This window comes from Marmota marmota, unplaced genomic scaffold, assembly GCF_001458135.2.
Source record: "Marmota marmota marmota unplaced genomic scaffold, marMar, whole genome shotgun sequence".
NCBI lineage: Eukaryota > Metazoa > Chordata > Mammalia > Rodentia > Sciuridae > Marmota > Marmota marmota.
The window spans coordinates 13344984-13365615 of record NW_026000101.1 but is presented as its reverse complement, the minus strand read 5'-3'; the positions used below and the strand labels follow the sequence as shown (position 1 = coordinate 13365615).

General features: G+C 52.9%; 1 protein-coding gene across 1 annotated transcript in view; it reads right to left on the bottom strand.

The window, feature by feature from the left end:
- Positions 1–680: 680 nt before the first annotated feature.
- The window catches only part of Anks6 (ankyrin repeat and sterile alpha motif domain containing 6), a 52875-nt gene continuing 32923 nt past the window's right edge, over positions 681–20632 (bottom strand). Inside the window, exons 13-18 of the mRNA XM_048783112.1 lie at positions 17034–17220; positions 16823–16894; positions 12986–13053; positions 9685–9801; positions 4509–4605; positions 681–1256 (exon numbers count right to left, since the gene is read on the bottom strand). Of these exons, the coding sequence (XP_048639069.1) occupies positions 1207–1256; positions 4509–4605; positions 9685–9801; positions 12986–13053; positions 16823–16894; positions 17034–17220 (591 nt within the window). The 3' untranslated portion in view covers positions 681–1206. The remainder of the gene's footprint in view (positions 1257–4508; positions 4606–9684; positions 9802–12985; positions 13054–16822; positions 16895–17033; positions 17221–20632) is intronic.

The window sequence follows — 20632 nt, the reverse complement described above, 5'->3', positions numbered from 1 at the left end:
TAAGCCACAGGGGGTTCTTGTGAGGACCAGGCAAGGCGACTCCCAGAAGCTCCTGGCAACCCGGGGGCTGGCTCCCTAACAGCTACTGCTGGGAGAACTCTTGAGCCGCGTTTATACCTCTCACATGCACAAAGGCGGAAGACAAGCCACCCTTATTTAACATGCACAGCATGGCAGAGGAAAACCTTTCAAAATCCTACATGGAAATAACAATAATAATAAGAAGAAACATTTGACATGAGGAAGATGGGAACCTATTCTAGGCCCCCCCAAATGGCATTCTGGGTACAGTGGGTGAGGGCTGGGGGCAAGGCCAAACCCCACCCCCACCCCAGCCAGCCACCACAAGATTTCAGTGAGGAAGGGCAGGCCCTGTGTCCATCAGCCCTGGTGAGAAGGCTCCTGAGGTCCAACAGGATATGGGCACCTGTGGCCTCGGGAAGCCAGCCCAGCTGGGGGGGCGAGGGTCACCTGAAGACACTGGCGTCCTGTGCTCACCCTGGGGGTTCTTCACCTATTTCCCTGTCATCCCCAAGCTCTGTGGCCCACCATCCATTTGGCCTCTCAGCTGAGGAGCTGAAGGGAAGGTGGGCCGAAGTCCACTCTAAGAGGAACAGAGCACCTTGAGGCCAGCAGGGGGCCCGGTGAGCCCTCAAGAAATACCATCAAGTGCAGAACTCTCAAGGGAAGGGGACCACCACCCACTCACCTGGGAGGAGCTCACCGCCCCGAGCCAGGCCTGTGGAATGGGTGTCAACTTTATTAGGGAAACACCAGGTCTCTTTACAGGTCGAGCAAGACCCACTGGTTAATAAGACATGATTAACTTGCTTCAAATGCACAAGGGTGGCCACAGGAGGCTGCTCCACCTTCTGCAGATGTCACCTTCATCTGTCCTGCAGAATCTTTTCAGGAAGGGTCCCTCAGGTGGCGCTTACTTGGGTGCACAGCTCAGGGTGGATGTCCACAGCGGTCCAGCTGTGGGCCCGGCCTACACCATGTCTTCAGGTGTCTCTACGGCAGGAGCCAACACGAGGTTCCCTCTCTGCCTGCTGGATCAGCTCTGATGACTGGGCTAGCCTTCCTTCTTTCTGTCCACCTTGCCAGGAATCCCAGTGACACAGGCACCAGCCGGAGGGCAGGGATCCACTGGACGACTCTCCACTCCTTGGGGCTCTGATGCCAGCAGAGCCATCAAAGCTGCTGCTACCTCTTGCCGGAGGTGGCTTCTTCTGGTCTCACCCACCCAGCTATGGCTGTATAGGGACAGGTGGGAGGGAAGAAAGGGGTCAGGGGGAAGGAGGGAGGGGAGGAGACAAAGAGAGAGGGAGGAAGATGAAAATGTGCAACCATCTTGGAGCTTCCTCGCGTCTGCACAGCTCCCGGGTGCAAAGGGTTTTCTCACCTTCTCTGATTCCCAGCCCCTTGGGGACAGCCTAGAATCTGGTAACCAAAATGCAAACTGAGACTCAAGGAGATGGAGAAAAATGCCTGAATAGCCAATGAGAAATGGCTGAGCCCAGCCAGGGCTAGGTCTGCCTCTGCATCAGTTCTTCCCAGAATAATGCTTTGCTTCTACATGTACCAAAGGACCGAAAATCCGAAAGACAAATACCTCACTTGCCTCCCTCCCTGACAATACGTAACCCACACAGGTGTCTGCCGTCTGTGCGGCACTGTCCCTGGCTTGGGATGCCATTTCCCCTCCCGCCTGCTGCTGTGCCCAGAACTGCCCTACAGGACCAGCTCCAGCTCCCCGCCCAGGGCCTGCCCAGGTTGAGCTTGGGCCCTTCAGTGAGGGCTGTCTTTGTGCCATGAACTGCACACACCACTGTCACTGGGCTCCTGTGAGGGCCCTAACAGTTCTGCTCCTGTGCTTGGCTCCTCTCAAGCACTGCAGCTCCCTGAGGGCCGAGAGGAGTCTTCCTCTATGGATCCAGAGCACGAGCCTGGGGCTGGCCCAGGGTAGATGCTCAGTTAACTTCCTGTGAATGAATGGCAAGGCCAACTTCCTGCAGGACCTGAAGTGGCGGGAGCCTTCCTCTGGCCAGCAGGGCCTCAGACACCCAGCACCTGCCAGCAGGACGCACTCCCCTCTAGGGGAGACCCTAGGACAGAAGCCCTCTGAGCAGGGCCCCCACTTGCTCAAAGGCAGGAGACTCCCTCACCCTGGTGTCCCACCACCAACAGGCCACATCTGTGGAGAGTTGCTGGGGAGAGGAGAGGTGGTTCCCAGGGACCCCAACCTAGCTGAGGCCCTGAGTGCCCAGGGCTGCCCAGGGCTGCCCCAGTGCTGCCCAAGGGTACCTGCAGAAGCATGGAGAAGGCCATGAGCTAGTGACCTGTTGGAGGCCCAGTGTGCTGCAGGCAGAGCAGCTGCACTTGAACCCAACCTGCTGGGGCACACACACGCCCCCTTCATCTCTCTTCACAAAGAACCCACTACCATCCCGCCATGCTGGTGCCCCAAGGAGCACACTTTGGGAAACACTGGTGAAGGTCCTGGGGAGGGGAACAGCCTCCTGGAGGCATCTGGACCACTGTGAGGGAGGAGGGCCCAGGCAGGGGGACCGGGGTCTTTCCCCACCAGGACACAAACCGTCTGGGAGGAAAACCTTGAGTCCAGTGGTGCCAACGAGACACGAGCCACCCGGAGCCTCAACTTCCATGTGCTGGGGGATGGGGGGGGTGGCCAGCCCTGCTCTGTCCAGGGTCAGCAGATCAGGGCGAGGTGTGCCTCTGAGAACGTGACCCAGCTGCACTCCTGTGCTTCACAGGTGCTCCACCAAACTCACCTGAGTGACTCTGCGTCAGTACGTGGATGACAGAAAAGAAGTCCCACAGCAAGAGCAGCTGTGAGGCCTCAAGGCACGTCACTGCGGGCGAACAGCCCGGGACCTGCGGTGACCCTGAAGACGCCAGCCAGAGTCACCAGTGTGTCTAGTCTGGGGGTCTACAGGAGTGAGGGGGAGGCCCGCCAGGTCCAAGAGCAGCTTCCTTCCTCCTGAATCTGCGTCCCCATGTTCAGAATGGGGTTGAACAAGGCCACCTCTGGGGTGGCAGTGAGGACAAATGACAATGCAGAGAAGCTTGGGCACACGACAGGTGCTCAGTAAGCATGTCCCCCTTACAGGACCCTCCATACAGCTGTCTGAGTGGCTGAAACAAGATGTTTTGTCTTCGTTCCCAGGGAAAGGGGGCTTCTGAGGCGGGGGCTGAGGACACTCAGCAGATGGTCAGGCAGAGAGGAGCATCACGAGGCTCTGGGCAGTGTGGTGACAAATGCCTCCAAAAGACAGCATGGGGGGTTGGGCTGTGATGGCCAGAGGAGGGACAGGTGACAGATGGCCTGGCACAGCTCATGGTAAGCATCAGAACTCTGTGAACCAAGTATTTTATGCACCGGGGTCTGAGCTCTGGCCCAGAGGCCGAATGACCTGTCCCTGCCACACTAGGCCAGGGCATAGCTGGGTGTGACTGTGACCCTGAGCCCAAGCACAAGCTCTTTCCTCTCTACCTGCTTCCTGGGAAGCTGGGGCCCAGCGTTGAGAGGCCTCCTGCCTGTCAACATCCACCAGGGTGGAAGGCCCTGGCTGGTCTCTGCATACATGGCACCGGGCGTATAATCTAGTGACTGGATTTTTTGTAGTCAAAATATGACATGGTAGAAAAACACGTGAGCCAATCCACTTTTGGGAAACAGCATTAACACAGGGTGTAGAAGAAATTCCAGATTCTTCACACTTTGCCTAGAAAATTGGAGTCCCAAAACCCCTCCACAACGTGACACCTCCATCTCCTGCCTGGATGTGCAGGTGGACTGCCCTGTGTGATGCAGGCGGCCAGGTGCATCCCGAGCCTGGTCCTAGCCAAGGCCAGACAAGGAGGGATGGGCACCGAGCCTCCTCCCCACCCAGAAGCGCTGCCTGTGTGCTGGAGAATCTGCGCTGGACGTGGACCCCTGAATGCCCGTGGCGTGCTGTCTGCAGCAGGAGAGCAGGGACACTCCACGCACAGGGACCCCAGCAGCAGCAGGAGTGGCTCTGTGGGCGTGAGGGTGTCAAGAAAGGCATCCCTTAGGAAGGACGAGGTGGAGGTTCTAATGCCCACTTCCCATAGCCCAGGCTGTGCCATCTGCCTGTCACCACCATCCCAGTCCCTCTGTGGCAGCCAGAAGCAGGGCCTCTGCTCCCAGGATGGCACGGCACCAATGAAAGGAGCTGGGTCCCTGAGCCACCAGGTGAAGCCACGCGCCTACCAGAAGCACGCAACTGGACAGTCCAGTACTCACAGGACAGTAGATGTGTGTGGGAAGCTCTCACAGCAAGGGGCATCCCGACCAGTAAGCAGGGGCCGGGGAGGGACGTCCCACAGAGGGAGAGACGGGACAGGGCTCAGTGGAGACAGGGCAGCTGCTGGAAGCGGGGCCCTGGCCACGTGCAGGGGTCCCGGGGCACAGAGGGCTCACGGCACCGCCAGGGCAAGGAGCGACAAGGAGCGTCACGTACAGGGGCTGCTGCCGGGGGCTCTGGTGTTGCTGGCGCTGCTCTCAAAGGAAGAGTGGAAGTTGTGAATGGTCTCCTGCAAGATCTGCCTCTCGCGTCCCTGTGGAGGGGATCGAAACAGACACGTGAACTCTTTTAACCAAGGATTCAGTTGACACAGTATTGTTAATGCTCTGCTCATACCTGAAAAGCCCCCTGGCGTCTTGGGGGAAATAAATTCCCTAATTGAGAGAGTCCTACGCTGAGTGAAAAACAGGCCAAGCTTGTCTGGGGGGTTGTCTCCCTGCCTGTCTCTGTGTCTTTCCAGAGAGTTCGACGGCAGCCCTACCACAGTCTCCTAACCCCCGGGAAACAGATGTGGATGCTTCTAGTGAAGTCCACTGAACTCCAGGACAAGAGGCAGCAGGAGCGAGAGGTGGAGAAGGTTCACATCCCACCTCTCCCATTACTACCCGGTGACCCTGAGCAGGACACCCATCTCTCTGGACCTTGGTTTCCCCATTTATAAAATGGGACCCTATCAGTGACCCAGATGGATGCTGTGGACATGGGACCTGTGTGGGCTGCAGGAGGCAGGCAGGTCCTGCCCCTGGAGGGCAGCAGGGTGGAGTCAACATAGATTTCTGAGTCAAAAAATAAATATGGTTGAAACACAAAGCAAATTAAAAATGTATGATCTCAGCTGAGAGTAAAAAAGCAAAAAAATAAATAAATAAATAAAAATAAAAAAATAAAAGTCCACAGAATGAGCCCAGACTTTAAACTTGGAATGGATCCATCACCTGACCCAGTTACTCTACTCCTCGGCATATACCCAAAGGACTTCAAATCGGCATACTACAGTGACGCAGCCACACCAATGTTTACAGCAGCTCAATTCACGAGAGCTAAGCTATGGGACCAACCTAGGAACCCTTCAACAGATAAATGGATAAATAAAATGGGATACAAATACACAATGGAGTATTTGTGAAATTATGGCATTTGCAAGTAAATGGATGGAACTGGAAACTATCATGCAAAGTGAAAAAGCCAATCCCCCAAAACCAAAGGCTGAATGTTTTCTCTGACACGTGGATGCTGACTCACAGTAGGTGGGGTGTGAAAGATAGGAATGGGAAAGAGAGCAGAATAAACTGGACATAACTTTCCTATGCTTATATACGAATACATGACCAGTGTAAATCCACATCATGTGCAACCTCAGAAATGGGAAGTTATACTCCATGTATGTATGATGTGTCAAAGCACACTCTACTGTCACATACAACTAAAAAGAATAAAAAAGACAAAATGTGTAATAAGAATTATAATGCATTCCACTGTCGTATATTTAAAAAAAATAAAATCAATTTTAAAAAAAGACAAAATTGCAAAACTCAAAAAAAAACAAAAAACTTTTTTTTTTAAATTTCATTCTGTTTTTTGGTGGAGGGTATCATGGATTGAACTCAGGGGCACTCAACCACTGAGCCACATCCCCAGCCCTGTTTTGTATTTTATTTAGAGACAGGGTCTCACTGAATTGTTTAGCACCTCGCCATTGCTGAGGCTGGCTTTGAACTCACCATCCTCCTTCCTCAGCCTCCCGAGCTGCTGGGATTACAGGCGTGTGCCACTGCATCTGGCTTTTTTTTTTTTCATACCCTCCCCACAGCCTAGAGGGGCCCCCTCTCCAGACCCCTGTGCAGGGATCTCTTGTGCCGACCGGGCCTCCCACGCCCCTGGGAGGGCGGCAAGCTTCTGCCCATGTGCCCTGATCGTTGCAGATCACCTTCAATAAGCTGGTAAAAGGCTGCCAGGATTCCAGCCACAGAAATCTGCAGGCTGCAGGGTGCCATGGGCAGGCCTGGAATCCCCACCAACCAGTGACGCACAGTAGCATCCCAGACCCGCCCTGTTCCACTGAATATCTGCAAAATGGGGTGAGCGCAACCTCCAGGGTGACTATGAAGTGCCACCTGAGATAATGAACAGGGCTGAGAAGCAGGGACAGCAAGAGCTTCATTATTCACCACCTGAGCCATAACTGCTGAGAATAACTGCTGAGAAATGAGGTCAGGGCGAGACAGGGTTCCCTGCCCACTGCCTCCTGACCCCAGGAGGGAGCTGTAGATAATAAAGAAAATAATCACTCCGCGTCCAAGGCCAACCCAAGACGATCATGATGACTGTCCTTTAAAAAAATCCCTGAGTTTCAAAGGCCCTGCCTGAAAATTCTCAAAAGGAAAAAAAAAAACAAACCCCCTCCCAAACAAAGGCCATTAAATATAGAAAAAAAGGATTCAATCAACCTAGTTCTTAAAGAAATGCAAATGAAAACGAGGTACATTGTTTAGTCTGTCAAATTTATGATGATTGAAAACAAACTGCCAGTTTGCTGGTGGGACTGCAGGAGAGCCCACCCCCCTACACACCCCACGGCCAGGGGCTTTCTGGAAAGAAGTTCAGGGAGAAGTGCACACTCCAGAGAGATCTTTAGAAAGTCTTATGCCCAGAGCTGTCCCCGGCAGCACTATTTCTACAAAGTTTGGGTATTTACATACCCAATAAGGGAAGGATTTTTGAAAACAAAATCAATTTGAGTGCATCCAGGCAAATATATTAAAAAGAGATCAGTGACACGGGTAGCTGCGTAGATTTCTTGTTAAAGAAAGAAGGGTGTAAAATTGAAGATCCCAATTTATCTCAGCCACATTAAAATAAAAAAAGAATCTGGCACAAAACCCTGCAGAGGGATCTGAAGCTCAGGGCTCCCCCGGCACCCTCTGGCCCACTTGCTCTCTGTGCTCCAACTGCTCTGTGAGTTCCTCGAAGGTGCCACACCCTCCCACCACAGGGCCTTTGCACAGGTGCTCCTCAGCCTGGTCTGCTCTGCCCTTGGGCCCCTTACCCGCTCTAGCTCCTCCTTCAGGTCTCAGCCCCTGCTCTCTCCTCAGAATGTCTCCCCAGCCTCCGCCTTCCCAGTCCCCACGAGTCGAGAGCTCCCACAGCAATGAACGCTCTCCTTTGTGTGCCTGCGGTAGCTACAGCAGGGCTGTGTGCACACATGGGCAGACACAAACTGTTTCCAATCCTGGTCTGTGTGACCCTGGGCAAGTTCCTCCATCTCTCTGGGCTTTGATTTCCAAAGCTGCTTTGGAACCAGCCTCAGCAGCTTCTGTGGCCTCACGTGAGCGAGTGTGCCCTGGGCCCCCGGCACGGCACCACGCTGCCTGTGCAGCTCGGCTCTCAACAGACCCGGGCCTGGCAGGGCTCTTTCCCCGAATAAATCCATGCTCCAAAACTTCAGAGCCTGGCTGACCGCCCCCTGTGAGCCACCTGGGGTTCTTCCTGACAGCAGAGAGCTGCCCACCTGCAGCAACCTCTGCACTGCCTCACCCTCCTCCAGCCTCCACATCCAGGAGTGGAGCAGAAACCAACGGGTCTGAAGTCGGCTCACTGCCCATCTCTGACCCTTGGCCTCCCTACCTGTTAAGTGAGCTGTCTGGGCCCAGATGAGGACTGTTCAGAAGAGAAAGAACACACAGTAAAAGAGGAACACCCCTTTGGGTGCTGGGTGTGATTCCAGTGGCTGGGGAGGCTGAAGCAGGAGGATCTCGAGTTCAGAGCCAGCCTCCGCAACTTAGTGAGGCCCTAAGCAACTCGGCAAGAGCCTGTCTCTAAATAAAATATAAAAAAGGGCTGGGGATGTGGCTCAGTGGTTAAGCACCCCTGGCTTCAATCCCTGGTACCAAAAAGAAGGCGCAGCCCCAGCCTGGCGAATGCCCGAGTGAGTTCACTAGATCACCCTCAAGGGTCACCCCATCACCTGCAGGCAGGTCACAATAATAACAGTCACAACTACTGCAGCCCGGGTAGGGCTGGGAGGGAGCAGAAAGGGTGGCAGCCAGAGGCCAGAGACAGGTGCAGGCTCTGCCTCCACTGGCCACCAGCACACGAGTGGGCAGCACCCAGCCCTGCCCAGAGGGCGCTTCACCAGGGGACACAGGGTGGGGGGTGCACAGGGTGGGGGGGTGGGGGGGGTGGGCTGGGCATTGTGGCGAGGGCCGCTGAGGACGCGAGTGATCTGTACAGGATAAAAGGCTACATGAAGATTCACCTGCAGCCGGGGCAGGACGTCCCTTCAATATTTCCTGCTTAATCCAGCAAAACACGGGAAGAACCATCACGCTCTCTGCCCTGACCTAGAGCAGGGAGCACAGCCCCAGGACAACGGGGAGGGAAAGGCGGAAAGGCATGAGGCAGAGACGTCCATGGCGGGACACGGAGGCCAGCACACGGAGGCCTGCAAAGCCGCAGCCACGGCCCTGCTGTCCCACAGGCAGGCAGCTGGCAGGGCGAGCGTGGGAAAGCCACTGTGAGCAGCGACTCACTGGGAGGGGACAGGCCACGGCCAGGAGCCCAGCAGCACCCACATAGATGTTCACAAAGGAGCAGGATCCACCCTTTTGGTCTTGAGTTTGGGGCCCCTTTGTTTTGGGTTTCTGTGGGCCTCTGGTCGGGGTGTGGGGGCACCACTGATCCTCAGCTTTAAAGGGGATGAAACAGAAACTTGACGGGGATCTGATATCAACCGCCGTGATGGACAGCTCTGTGTGCCAGGCGTCCTGCTGGGCTTTCTGGTGACAACCCCATCACGCCCGTCCTATGGACCCCGAGGGATGGGGACAGTGAGGCTCAGAGCAGAGTGTGCTCAGAGCAGGATTCCAGGCCAGGTCAGCCAGCTCAGGGCCTGTGTGAGCCAAGGCTCCCCTGAACTGCTCCTGAGGCCACACCTGCTCCTGGGGGCGGAAGTCACCTAAGGGAATATCAGTATTTGGGGGGGGGGGCACCAGGGATCGAACTCAGGGGCACTCAACCACTGAGCCACATCCCCAGCCCTGTCTTCTATTTTATTTAGAGGCAGGTTCTCACTGAGTTGCTTAGTGCCTCTCCATTGCTGAGCCTGGCTTTGAACTTGCGATCCTCCTGCCTCAGCCTCCTCAGCTCCTGGGCTGGCAAACCAAGGGAATGTTTTAGCTGAATCTGAGGAGCAACCACCTCACGGGTAGGAAAGGGAGGAGGCCACCCTGGGAGATCGGGGACTAGTGCAAGTGGGGCCAGCCTCCGTCAGATATGCCACCTCTGAAGCTTCCGGAAGCCTGGAACAAGAGAGAAATAAGACTGGGAACAATACCTTGCCTGCATTCAGCTCAGAGATGGCTGCCAAAATCTGCTGCCGGGATCCATCTGTCTTAATGCCGAGCTCCTGCAGGTCGCCGTCGGTGAGCGTGAGGAACGCTTCCATGTCCACCTGGGAAGAGAAGGGGCTTCGCTGCCGTCTGTTGGGGCCACGCTATTCTCCCACTTCAACAGGGACGTCACGATTGGGAGCTATTAGTGCTTATTAGTAGGCAATCGATCCTGACTTCTGCCTCCAATTCTGGACTCCACGTTTAAAGTTTGGCTGGAAACATTAAAAGCCAACCCCCTTCAGCTCCTGGCTTCTCCAAACAGATATATTTTTGGAAAACCAAGGGGCGTCTTTGAGGCAGGACCTGGGCAGCCTGCAAGGTCTGTCCGCGCCAGGTCCTGCTGTTAGAAGGGGGATTCCGACATGGCTGCGCTTCTGGCAACACCGGAGGCTGCGAGAAGAACGTGGTGGGCAGTACTCACCCCGCTTCCCCCTCGGAGGACAAGAGGGGCGCAGACTGTGGAAAGACAGAGTAATAAGCAGGATCAACAGAGAAGGCCACGGAACCAAGTGAGAGATGCCAGAAGAGCGCCTCAAAACTGCACAGTCCCCGGTTTCTTCGGGAAGCTCTAACAGCCCTTCAGCCTGCCTGGGCCCCAGGGCTCTGCTCCAGGAAAAAGGCCTCTGGGCCTCTGGGCCGGGCGAAGGGAAGATTGAAAGTGGTTCGGCAGAAACAAGCACACCTGCATTTGGAACAGTGGAGCCTTAGAAACAGGAGACAGAGAACAGGTCTCCACCCCCATGTAAAGTCGATTCTATATGTCCCATCCTGCATATGGGATATCGATGTGATGGCTGGATTTCTAAGAGCCACTTTGGGCTCTGGGGATGATGGCCAGATACCTCAGTGTGTGGAGCAGAGAGAAGATACCATTATTTTTTGAATACATGTCGCCAAATCAAATTCATCCTGATACAGGTAGGAAAATGAAAATTACTGTCTTTAGTTTCATTCTGACGAGCACATGTACCACCTAATTTCTTTTCCAAATTCTCACTGATGAGCGTATGTACATGACAACAGGGAGAAATTCTCACCAGCACTAGGAACCAGCACCGTCTATCTGTTAACCAAAACCTGTCCCTGACAATGCACTTCAAGGGACAAGAAGTGTCCGTGTAGCTGTGGGGAGTGGGCTGGAGGTGAGGGTGGGGGACAAGGAGCAGGCGAGGGACAACTGCAGCCTCCAAGGGAAATGCTGGCTGTGGCTCTGCACAGAGGCGAACCCCCCACCCACCCAGGGCGAACCAGCTCAACTGCCCAGGGAGAAGCCGAGTCAGAGCCGACAGCTGAGCGTGGCTCCTGAGAAGGGCAGCCCGTGTCGGGGAGACCGGGAAGGGTCCCAGCCAACCTCACGCTGGCCCAGCAGGCACAGCAATCTCCAGCCAGCAGTCCAGCCCCCCCGTGGAGCACCGCAGGCCCAGCTCAGAGGCGGTGGATGGCCAGTTAGAACTGCCACAGAGCAGCGAGGTCCGCCTGCCCTCCCCCGTCCACCTCTGAGAGCTTCCTATCTCAGTGGGACTCAGCCCCATGCCCTGCCCTGGACATAAATGATGCCCCTGAATGATGAGTGACAGGCGACCCCCAACCTGCCAGCTGGAGAAATGGGGACGAAGCCACGAAATCACAAGCGTCGCCTCATAAAGCAGAGTCGGGCGCCTCAAGAGACGGAAGTGTGCGCGGGGTGTGTGCCCGGCACACGCCGAGAGGACATGGAGCATTTCAAGCAAAAGCAGGCAGCCCCCGGCCACCAGGAAAGACTTCTTGGAAGTGAGAAAAGTCACTGAAGTTTCAGATGCCGAGGAGGCGGGAATGGCAGGTGGGACGCAGCCGAAGGCAAACCAAGGAAGGGCACCCTGCACCGTCTGCCTGTTAACCAAAACCCAAACACCTTGCTGTGTCTGGACCTTTCTGGGGACAATGAGTGGCTGTCACAATGGGCACTGTAAGGACGATGATTTCCATGTGTTGCCCATGGGCACCAGAACTTTCTAAGCCAGGGATTACGACCAGGTGGCCGGTGGGCCTGCAGAAGAGTCTTATTTGGCTAAAATAGTAAACTTTTCAACAGTTTATTGAAATAGAATTCACCCATCACGTAACTCACCCACTTAAAGAATATAATTTAGTGACCTTTAGCGACACAGCTATGGCCATAGTCAGCTGTAGATCATTTCTGTCACCCTGAACCCCAAGCATCCCCCCCCCAGCCCCTGGCAACCACTACTCTGCTCTGCAGGTTGGCCTGCTCTGGGCGCTTCATAAATGGGACCACACCAAACATGGCCTTTGGTAACGGTTTTGTTCATTTGTTTTGGGGTTTGTTTGTTTGTTTGTTTTGGTACTGGGGATTGAACCCAGGGGTGCTTAAGCACTGAGCCATACCCCCAGCCCTATTTTTATATATTTTATTTAGAGACAGGGTCTCACTGAGTTGCTTAGGGCCTGGGTAAATTGCTGAGGCTGGTTTTGAACTCACAATCCTCCTGCCGCAGCCTCCCAGGCCACTGGGATCACAGGCGAGCGCCACCGTGCCCAGCAGTGGGTGGTCTCTTTCACTGAGCATGATGCTTTCAACTCCCCACGCTGTGGCCTGTAACATTTTTACGGTTGTCAAATGCTTCACTAGAGTGGTACCACATTTTCCTTATCCGTCCTCAGGTGATGGGAGATTTGAGTTGTCTCCACTTTCGGGCCATTGTAAGGCTGCCACGGACATCTGGGGACCTGTGCCTTCGTCTCCCTGGGGGACATACCCAGGAGTGGATTTGTCAGGTCATACCGTAACTCTGTGCTTAACGTTTTGAAGCCCTGCCAGACAGCAGAGCAGTCGTTTTTAAAAATGGGATTTTCATGCTTTTAAGCTAATATGAACTCTGAGATCACCGCAGGCCCCAGGTCCGGACGCTTCTGGCAGATTCCTCAGGATTCGCTTATGGCCTACTTTAAACCTATGTGCCTGCTCCTCAGTCCTGTGCAACTAAAATGTTTTCAGGACAGACATTTCTAGAGAGAGCAGCACTCAGATTACAAAATTTGATTGCAGTGTAGCAGCCCCAGGCCCCAGGATTTCCCGGTGACGGTGAACTGGACTGAGGGGCTGGACCCGACTTCCATGTCCCGGGCTGACTCGGTGGAGAGGATCAATCCAGGCTTGAAGGCGAACTAGACACTGAGACAAAGATTTATTTTGTTTTCCCCTATACTAAGATTTAAACGGACATCTGAAAGGAACACTCTTACCTCCTGTTCTTCAAAAATAGGCTGGTATTTCTCAAGTGACAGTTTCTTAAGGATTCCAGTCAGTTCATCTTCAAGCAGGCAAGATGAGAAAGAAACAAAAATAATGGATGTTAGAATTTGGTAAAACATATCAAGATTGGTCTTCCAACTACGGAACACTGTCATCTTATTTCAAATGAAAGCTGACCCCCGAAAGTCAACAAGAAACCCCAGCACAGATCTGAGCTGCGCTCCTGCACGGGAGGCTTGCAGTGGGACCTGAGCCACCTGCTGGCCACGACCCCGGGCCACGGGTGAACCCTGGGAAGATCGGCCGAGAAGACCATACTGCAGCGCCCCCACCAGGCCACAGAGCGCCCCTGCCCACAGCTGGGACTAAGCCCCGCCTCCTCGTGTGAATGACAATGACACACAGCCAATGACAACGCCAAGGCCAGCGAGTCTACGAAGGAATCCAAGGAGCAGCAGGCAAGCCCCAGACCAAAGTGGGGGCTGGCTTAAGTGTGCGGAGGTCTGAAGAACACAGCAGAGAGGACCAGCAAGACAGAGGGACAGGCCAGGGAAGGTACTGGGTATCAGAACAGGCAGAATAAAGGCCCAGACCAGTGTCTGGATGCTGAGGAAACGTGCAATGCAGAGTCCCCACACCAGGCACCTGGAGGCTCAGCCAGAACAGACACCACGCAGGCTGACGCCCCAGGGAGAGGGGAAGCAGAGAGCAGGGTGAGGGTGGATGAAGGGACAGAGGGTGCTGTTCCACCGAGGGTCACTGGGAAGGCTTCCCTTATCAAGAGACACTTGAGCAGCACAAGGGGTACACTATGCAGGTCTCTAAGGAAAGACCAGTAGGCAGCATCCAGGGAGAGGGCCTGATAGGTGCAAAGGTCCTGAGGCAGTGGGTGAGTCTGAAGAGCTGCCTGCGGGGTGGGCAAGGATGGGAGGTCCCCACAGCAAGTGCTCAGGGTGGCTGGGAAGAGAAAACAACGGGCATGAACGCCCTCACCCTGGTGACGGTTCTTGCCATCGGGCCCCCTACACGTGGACGGTCCATGTGCTCTCAAGCCTCCCCACCACGAGGTGGACTCTACTGCCTTCCCCGCTCCCAGAGGAGGAGAGGGAGGTGAGGCCCAGAGAGGCTGGGAACAGATCTTGGCTGTGGTCGTACTGCTGGTCCCCTGTGGTCTGGCTTCCTGGAAGGTGCTTAGCACTGCTGTGCCACTTCTCTCGTGTGACATGTGCTACAGTGAAGGGTAGGGACAAAGGGGATGTGGACACAGAGAGGGCACTGGACCCAGCCCAGGGGATTGGAGGAAGCTGCCCTGAAGGAGGCTCTTGAGAAACTGAGCCTCAAGCCACCCTTGTCCCCTGTCATTCATGACACCAGCTTCTCTGCTCTGCTGGCCCTGCCCACGTTGTCCCCCCCACAGCAACAAAGGGCTCTCCGAGGCAGAAGTGCGTGCATTTATGTGGGTACCTAGATTCATCCCAGAGCTCCCTGATATCAAGGAGGCACAGCACTGTTCTCAAACAAGAATACACGATACTCCTTCCTGCGAATTCCACACAGCCGACTGCTGCTCCTCACCAGATGCTTTCCACCCATCTTTGCTCTGCTACCCACAGCCAAGGAGAGCCGTTCCAACGTGAATGCTGGTTGGTAGTTCTGTTTACGTGAACAAGATGAAATGCAACAACAAAGACATATGCCTGAACTTCATGTGAGCAAGCTGGCTGAATCAGATAATGGTTTTCAAATATGAAGAACAGATCCTCGATTTTTTTCACGCTTTCATGATGTGATGGCTTCGGGAGTGACACGATTTTAAGGTGAACCTTCACAATGAGCATTTTTCCCCATCTCTGTCTGAATTACATCTGGACAATCTACGACACAATCCGTCAGGCCCTGATGGGTGGTGCCTGCCGATTTCTGTGGTGTAAATACCCCTGTGGCTGCTGGTTCTGACTGCCAAGGTACTGTCCCCGCCAAGTGGAGCTGGGAAGAGGGCAGAGCGGTGACCATCAGCACACGCCTGGTGTGCCTGCCGTGCAGACATGGGGACCACAAAAACCTCCAGGCTGCAGGTAATAGCCAAGTGTGCTAAGGTTTTACATGCATGGTGTTTTAAACACAGGGCTGCTCGGATCTGATAGACCTTAATTGTAAAGGCACGTGGTTTAGCTTTTCCTAGTGGCTGTGCTGCTCGGCCGCTCTCACATCTCCTGTGCACCTGTGGTTCCAGCTCACCCTGCGCTGCAGAAGCTGTGGGTGTCTCCCTCCCCGGCACCTGCAAGGAGCCGCTGAGCTACCAGTAATGCACCTGGTAGCACATTCCACAGGCAGGTACCACAGGCAGCGTCCCTGGCTGCAGTGGATGGTGCACGCTGCCCCATCTTCTCTTAGGCCCTCGGGAGGACCGCTCTTCCTGAAGCCGGAAGGGCACACTGGACTGTCCCAGGAACACAGGTCTGGCTGCGTCTTGTGTTGCAACATGGTATCTCGAGGCTGACCAAGTCCCTGTGAGCTGTCCTGACACCCAGCACAAGGCCCCCGGGAGGAGAGCACATCCCAAGCCCAAGTAGGAGATATCACAGGCCCCGTGGCTTCCACGAGGAAGAGTCCAGAGAGGGGGCAAGGGTGGAAAGATGGGGCAGGGTGACATCTGCATGGGGTCCTCACGAGGGGCCACTCGTTTCCCAAGAGAACCGCGTAAAGAACAGCTGCTTGGGACAGACTGCAGCCCTGTCCTGTGACAATCTACAGGTCTCCCTGCCTCAGGACCCCAGGGCTGCAGAAGGGAAAACCAGGCTCTCTAAACCAGAAACACGGATCTAGAAAGAAATCGCTATTGGTTCTCTTCCATCCAGTTAGTGCTTTGCAAACCTTCTTTATAACAATGAGAGGGACAGGATGGGCATGGGTGGTACAAAAAGGTCCTGCTCAACTCTTGGGAGAAGACACAGGAGAAATGGCTGTCCCTGCATCTCCAGGGTTTCAGTTTCCTGAAGGCCTTCAAGGGGGGACTTCAGACTCCATGCGGGACATGTGGGGGGCAGAGGGAGGTGGCTGGTGGATCTCTGAAGCCTCTGTAACTGATTAACTGGATTTCACCAAACAGTAGAAGAGGCAGGCCCCAGAAAAAGACGGTGCCAGCCACAGTGGGCATCTACCAGCCCAGCGTGGCCAGGGCCCTGCGGCTGGTTCCAGCTCATCCCTGCGCTGCAGAAGCTGTGGGCACCTCCTTCCCCAGCACCTGCAAGGAGCCGCTGAGCTACCAGCAATGCACCTGGTAGCACCTTCCACAGGCAGTGTCCCTGGCTGCAGTGGATATCGGGGACCCTTGCCTGCCTGGGCCCATTCCCTCCTGGAATGGCACTTCCACATTCCTCTGAGGAGCATCTCTCTGCCTCTTCTAATCCACACCATGTCAGCAGGGCAGACCCCAATCCACTCCCAAGACCTGAGCCCACCCATCCATACATCCCACCACCTGGGCATAGAGATAGACAAGGATGGCCAAGGAGGAGCAAAAGATAAACCCTCTAGGGTTTTGCCTGGACCTCCTAAGAAAGTAGCTCTTTTCTGCTGGGGTTGTAAAATTAGTCAGGAAAACACAGTAAGCGTGAAGCTGCTTATCAGCACTTGGGAAACAGTTCCAGAGCACCTGGATCTGGACATGCCTGAAGCCCACCATAGGCACTTCTCCCCCTTAAGTCACTGAGATCCCCTCACTTGTAATTGAAATAATCCTGATTTGTAGAAAGTTTAGGAAAAGCAGATAATTCTGTGTTGGAGCAGCCTGTCCATGGGTGTGTGTGCATATAAACAAAACTCACCTATATTCAAAAACCACGTGAGAGCGCGTAACCACACCTTTAGCACAGTGAAGACAAAAATACAAGTAGAATCTGGGAAGGGTGAGACGGTTTGTTTAAAAACAACAAACAAACCTGACCTAGGATGTAGCAATTCAGGGCCCTTGGTGGCTCTCTGATGCCAGGGCACCATGGAGTGGGAACAGCCGGGGATTCAGGGCTGGGGACTCACCCTCGTCTGTGATGGTGCCACTGCTGGAGCCCCCGCTGCTCTTGGACTGCCTTTGGGACGAGGAGGAGGACACGGAGGACTCCGCAGCGTGCCCTTGGGGTGAAGGGGAGGGCGTGAGGGTCGGGGAGGTGCTTTTGGAGGTCGAGGAGGTTCCAGAGGCCGGCCTTTGGCTGGTGTCCAGTTTCTGCTGAAGAGAACATAAGCCGTTGCTTCTGAGGCAGAAAGGATGAGAGTAGTGAGCCACGGTAGGGAGCGCAGGTGGCTTCCGACAACAGGATGCCGGGCCAGGACCTTGGAATCTACTTCCTATGCAAAGTGGACACAGCTACGGGGATATCCACTGGGAGCAGAGCTGTGGGGGGGCAAGAGGCATGTTAAGGGCCAGGACACTGGCAGGAAGCTTGTCCCTGCAGCTACCAGCATTGCAACCCTGGCAGAGTCCCCTTTCCTTCCTGGGCCCCAGCTGCCTGGCTCTGACAGACACACAAGGCCCTTCTGCTCTCCGTGTGTTGCTTTTATGCTACCACCTCCCACGTCTCCCCAAAGGACACTCAGCACTTTCTCCTCCCCTCTCCTTTTTTGATTGTTTAGCTTGAGAGAGAGAGAGAGACAGACAGAGAGAGAGAAAGACAGAGAGAGACAGACAGAGGCGCATATCTGTATGACTATGGATTTGTCAAGGAATACAGTACTGACAGCCCTGGTTACCTGGGTTAGTATGCGTTCACATACTTCCTTGCTCCCCTCGTAGGTGAGGCCCCATGAGCCATGACATCCCAGTAGCAGTGAGCAAGAGTCAGAGAGCTTTTTATATGAGAATAATTCTAGATGCACAGAAGATCTGCAAAGATACAAGAGCTTCCACACACCTCTCCTGCAGTCCCTGATTTAACACCTTGCACCCCTCCCTCCCTCCTCCCGCCTTTTTAAAAAAGCATTTCCTTCCCTATTTTCTGATACCAAAACATGCTCATCTTGCATTTCCTCTGCCTCAGTACTGGGAATGAGCCATTGCCAAAGCGCTGTGATTCCTTTTGTTGGAGAATGGTATTTAGAAACCAAAGTCTGGGCACCAGGTTGCTCACTGCTACTGGGATGTCATGGCTCACGGGGCCTCACCTACGAGAGGAGCAAGGAAACATGTGAACGCACAGGAACCCAGGTAACCAGTGCTTACGTTCTTTGACAAATCCATAGTCACACACACATGCTCCTGTGTTTTCTCCTGGAAGCTTTATAGTTTTTCATTTTCAACTTTGTCTATAATACATCTCAAGTTCCTTTTTATATTAGCAGTGAGATGTGAGGGGAGGTTCATTTTCTTGCGTGTGGACATCTGATTATTCCAGAGCTTTCAGCTGAGAAGACTTTACTGGTTTGTTAAAAATAAATAAATAAATACGTGAACAAGTCTTGTGCAGGTCTATTCCTGGGCCCTCTGTTCTGCTCCATTGATCTGTGTGTCTGTTCTTTCGTTAATACACAGTATAGCTTTAAGGGAAGTCTTAAAATTAGTATGAGATGTCCAATTTCATTTTTTTTCCCCAAAAATCCTTTTGGCTCCTTTAGGGTCTTTTTTTTTTTTTTTGCCTCTCAATATAAATTTCACAATTATTTGTAGATCCCTACAAAGTATAATTTTGACTGGGATTACATTGAATCTGTAGATCACGCTGCAACACAACTATATTAGGCTTCACTGTCTTATCAGTGTTTCAGAGTTTTCAACCTATAGTTTCTGCATGTTTCATTAAGTTTACACCTAAGTATTTCACTTCCATATAACTTTAGATTATTTCATTTTCACAAATGCCCTTAACCTGTGAATGATATTTTTTTAACTTTCAGATTAATGAATTCTATTTATCCACTGCTAGCATAAAAAAAAATTCAACTGACTTTTGTTCACTGACCCTGAGGAACTCATTATTAGTCCTGGGAGCTTTGGTGTAGATTCTCTGAAGTTTCCTATGTAGACAGTCATGTCCTCTAGGAGGAGAGATGGCTTCATTTCTTCCTTTCCAATGTGCATGCCTTTGATTTCTTCTCTGTGCCTCGCTGTGCTAGCAGTAGTTTCTAATATGGAACTGAGAGTGCTTGGGGGTGAGAAGTCCTTGGGTCCCCATCCTAGGAACACTTGGTCTTTCACCAGTAAGTGTGATGCCAGCGAGAGGTGTTTTAGATTAGATTCGGGAGGTTTCCTTCCTTACCTAGTATGTTAACAGTTTTGATCACATTGGACTTTGGATTTTGTTAAGTGCTTTTTCTGCATTTTATTCTTTAGTCTATGAACCTGGTGAATCACATGGATTGATTTTCTACTGTGGATCTAGATTTGCTTTCCTGGGATAAATGCCACTTAGCCAGTGTGTGTCCCTTTTTATGTATCACTGGATTCTGTTTACTAACATTTTGGGGAGATTTTTACACTTATGTTCATGAGGGTTACCAGTCTGTCACTTTCTTTTTTTTTTTTTGTAACATCATAAAGACGTATCCTTGTTTCCAGGGGGTAAGCGTGACATTCTATCACGATATTGGGGTCATTCTCCAGGAGAAATAACAATCCTAAATATGTACACAACTTACTCGTGGCAAAAACTGATGTGTGGTAAGCCATTCTTATAGACCGTGGCCGCCATTAGAAGATGGCGCCGGCTTCCACTGTGGCCTGTGATAAACAACTCCTTTTATGGAGAGTTGGCGCGCAATCCCTTACCACCCTATGAGAGAGATCCACGTGGCGGCTTAGGATTGGGATGCGGGGGGCTTTATTAAGCTGTGCTTGGGCGTGTCGAGCAGCAGGCGCTAGAAGATGATACATGACTCAAGGCCTGAATAAACTGCTGAAAGAAGAATCCTGTGTCGTGTTTTCCCTTGCCGGCGAGGGGTCGCGACACTGATGGACAGAAATGAAAGGAGAAATAACCAATCCACAGTTACAGTGAGAGGTTTGAACGCTCCTCTCTCAGTAATTGGTACAAGCAGACGTAAAATCTGCAGGCACACAGAACACCTGAAGGACACCACCAGCCAAGTGGACCTGACAGTTCCGGGGTCTCCCCTGCCCAGCTACTACAACAGAACACACCTTCTCCTCAAGTGCATTCGGGAAACTCACCAAGATCAATCGCCATCCAGGGAGTAAACTAGACCTCAATATACCCCAAGGAACAGAAATAGAACTAGAATGAAATAAGAAACCAGGAACAGAATGACTTCTAGAAAACCCCCACATGACAGCAAAATGAAAAACACGCTTCTAAATACTGGGCCAAAGAGGTAGTATCGAGGGATGTGAAAAAAAAAAATATTTTGCCTGTAATTAAAATAAAGACATGTATCAAAATGTGTAGGGTACAGGGAAAGCAGCACTGGAGAGGTGATTTCACAGCACCGAACGTTTGTCCTAGACAAGATGAAGATGGCTACAGAGCAATCTCAAATTCTGCCATAAAAACTAAAGAAGACAAGACCCAAAGCAAGCTCACGGAGGCAAACGACAGGTAACAGTATGAAATCAGTGAAACTGAAAATGAAAAAACAAAACCAATGAAAGCAGATGATCCTTTGAAAACACCAATAACACCGATAAATTT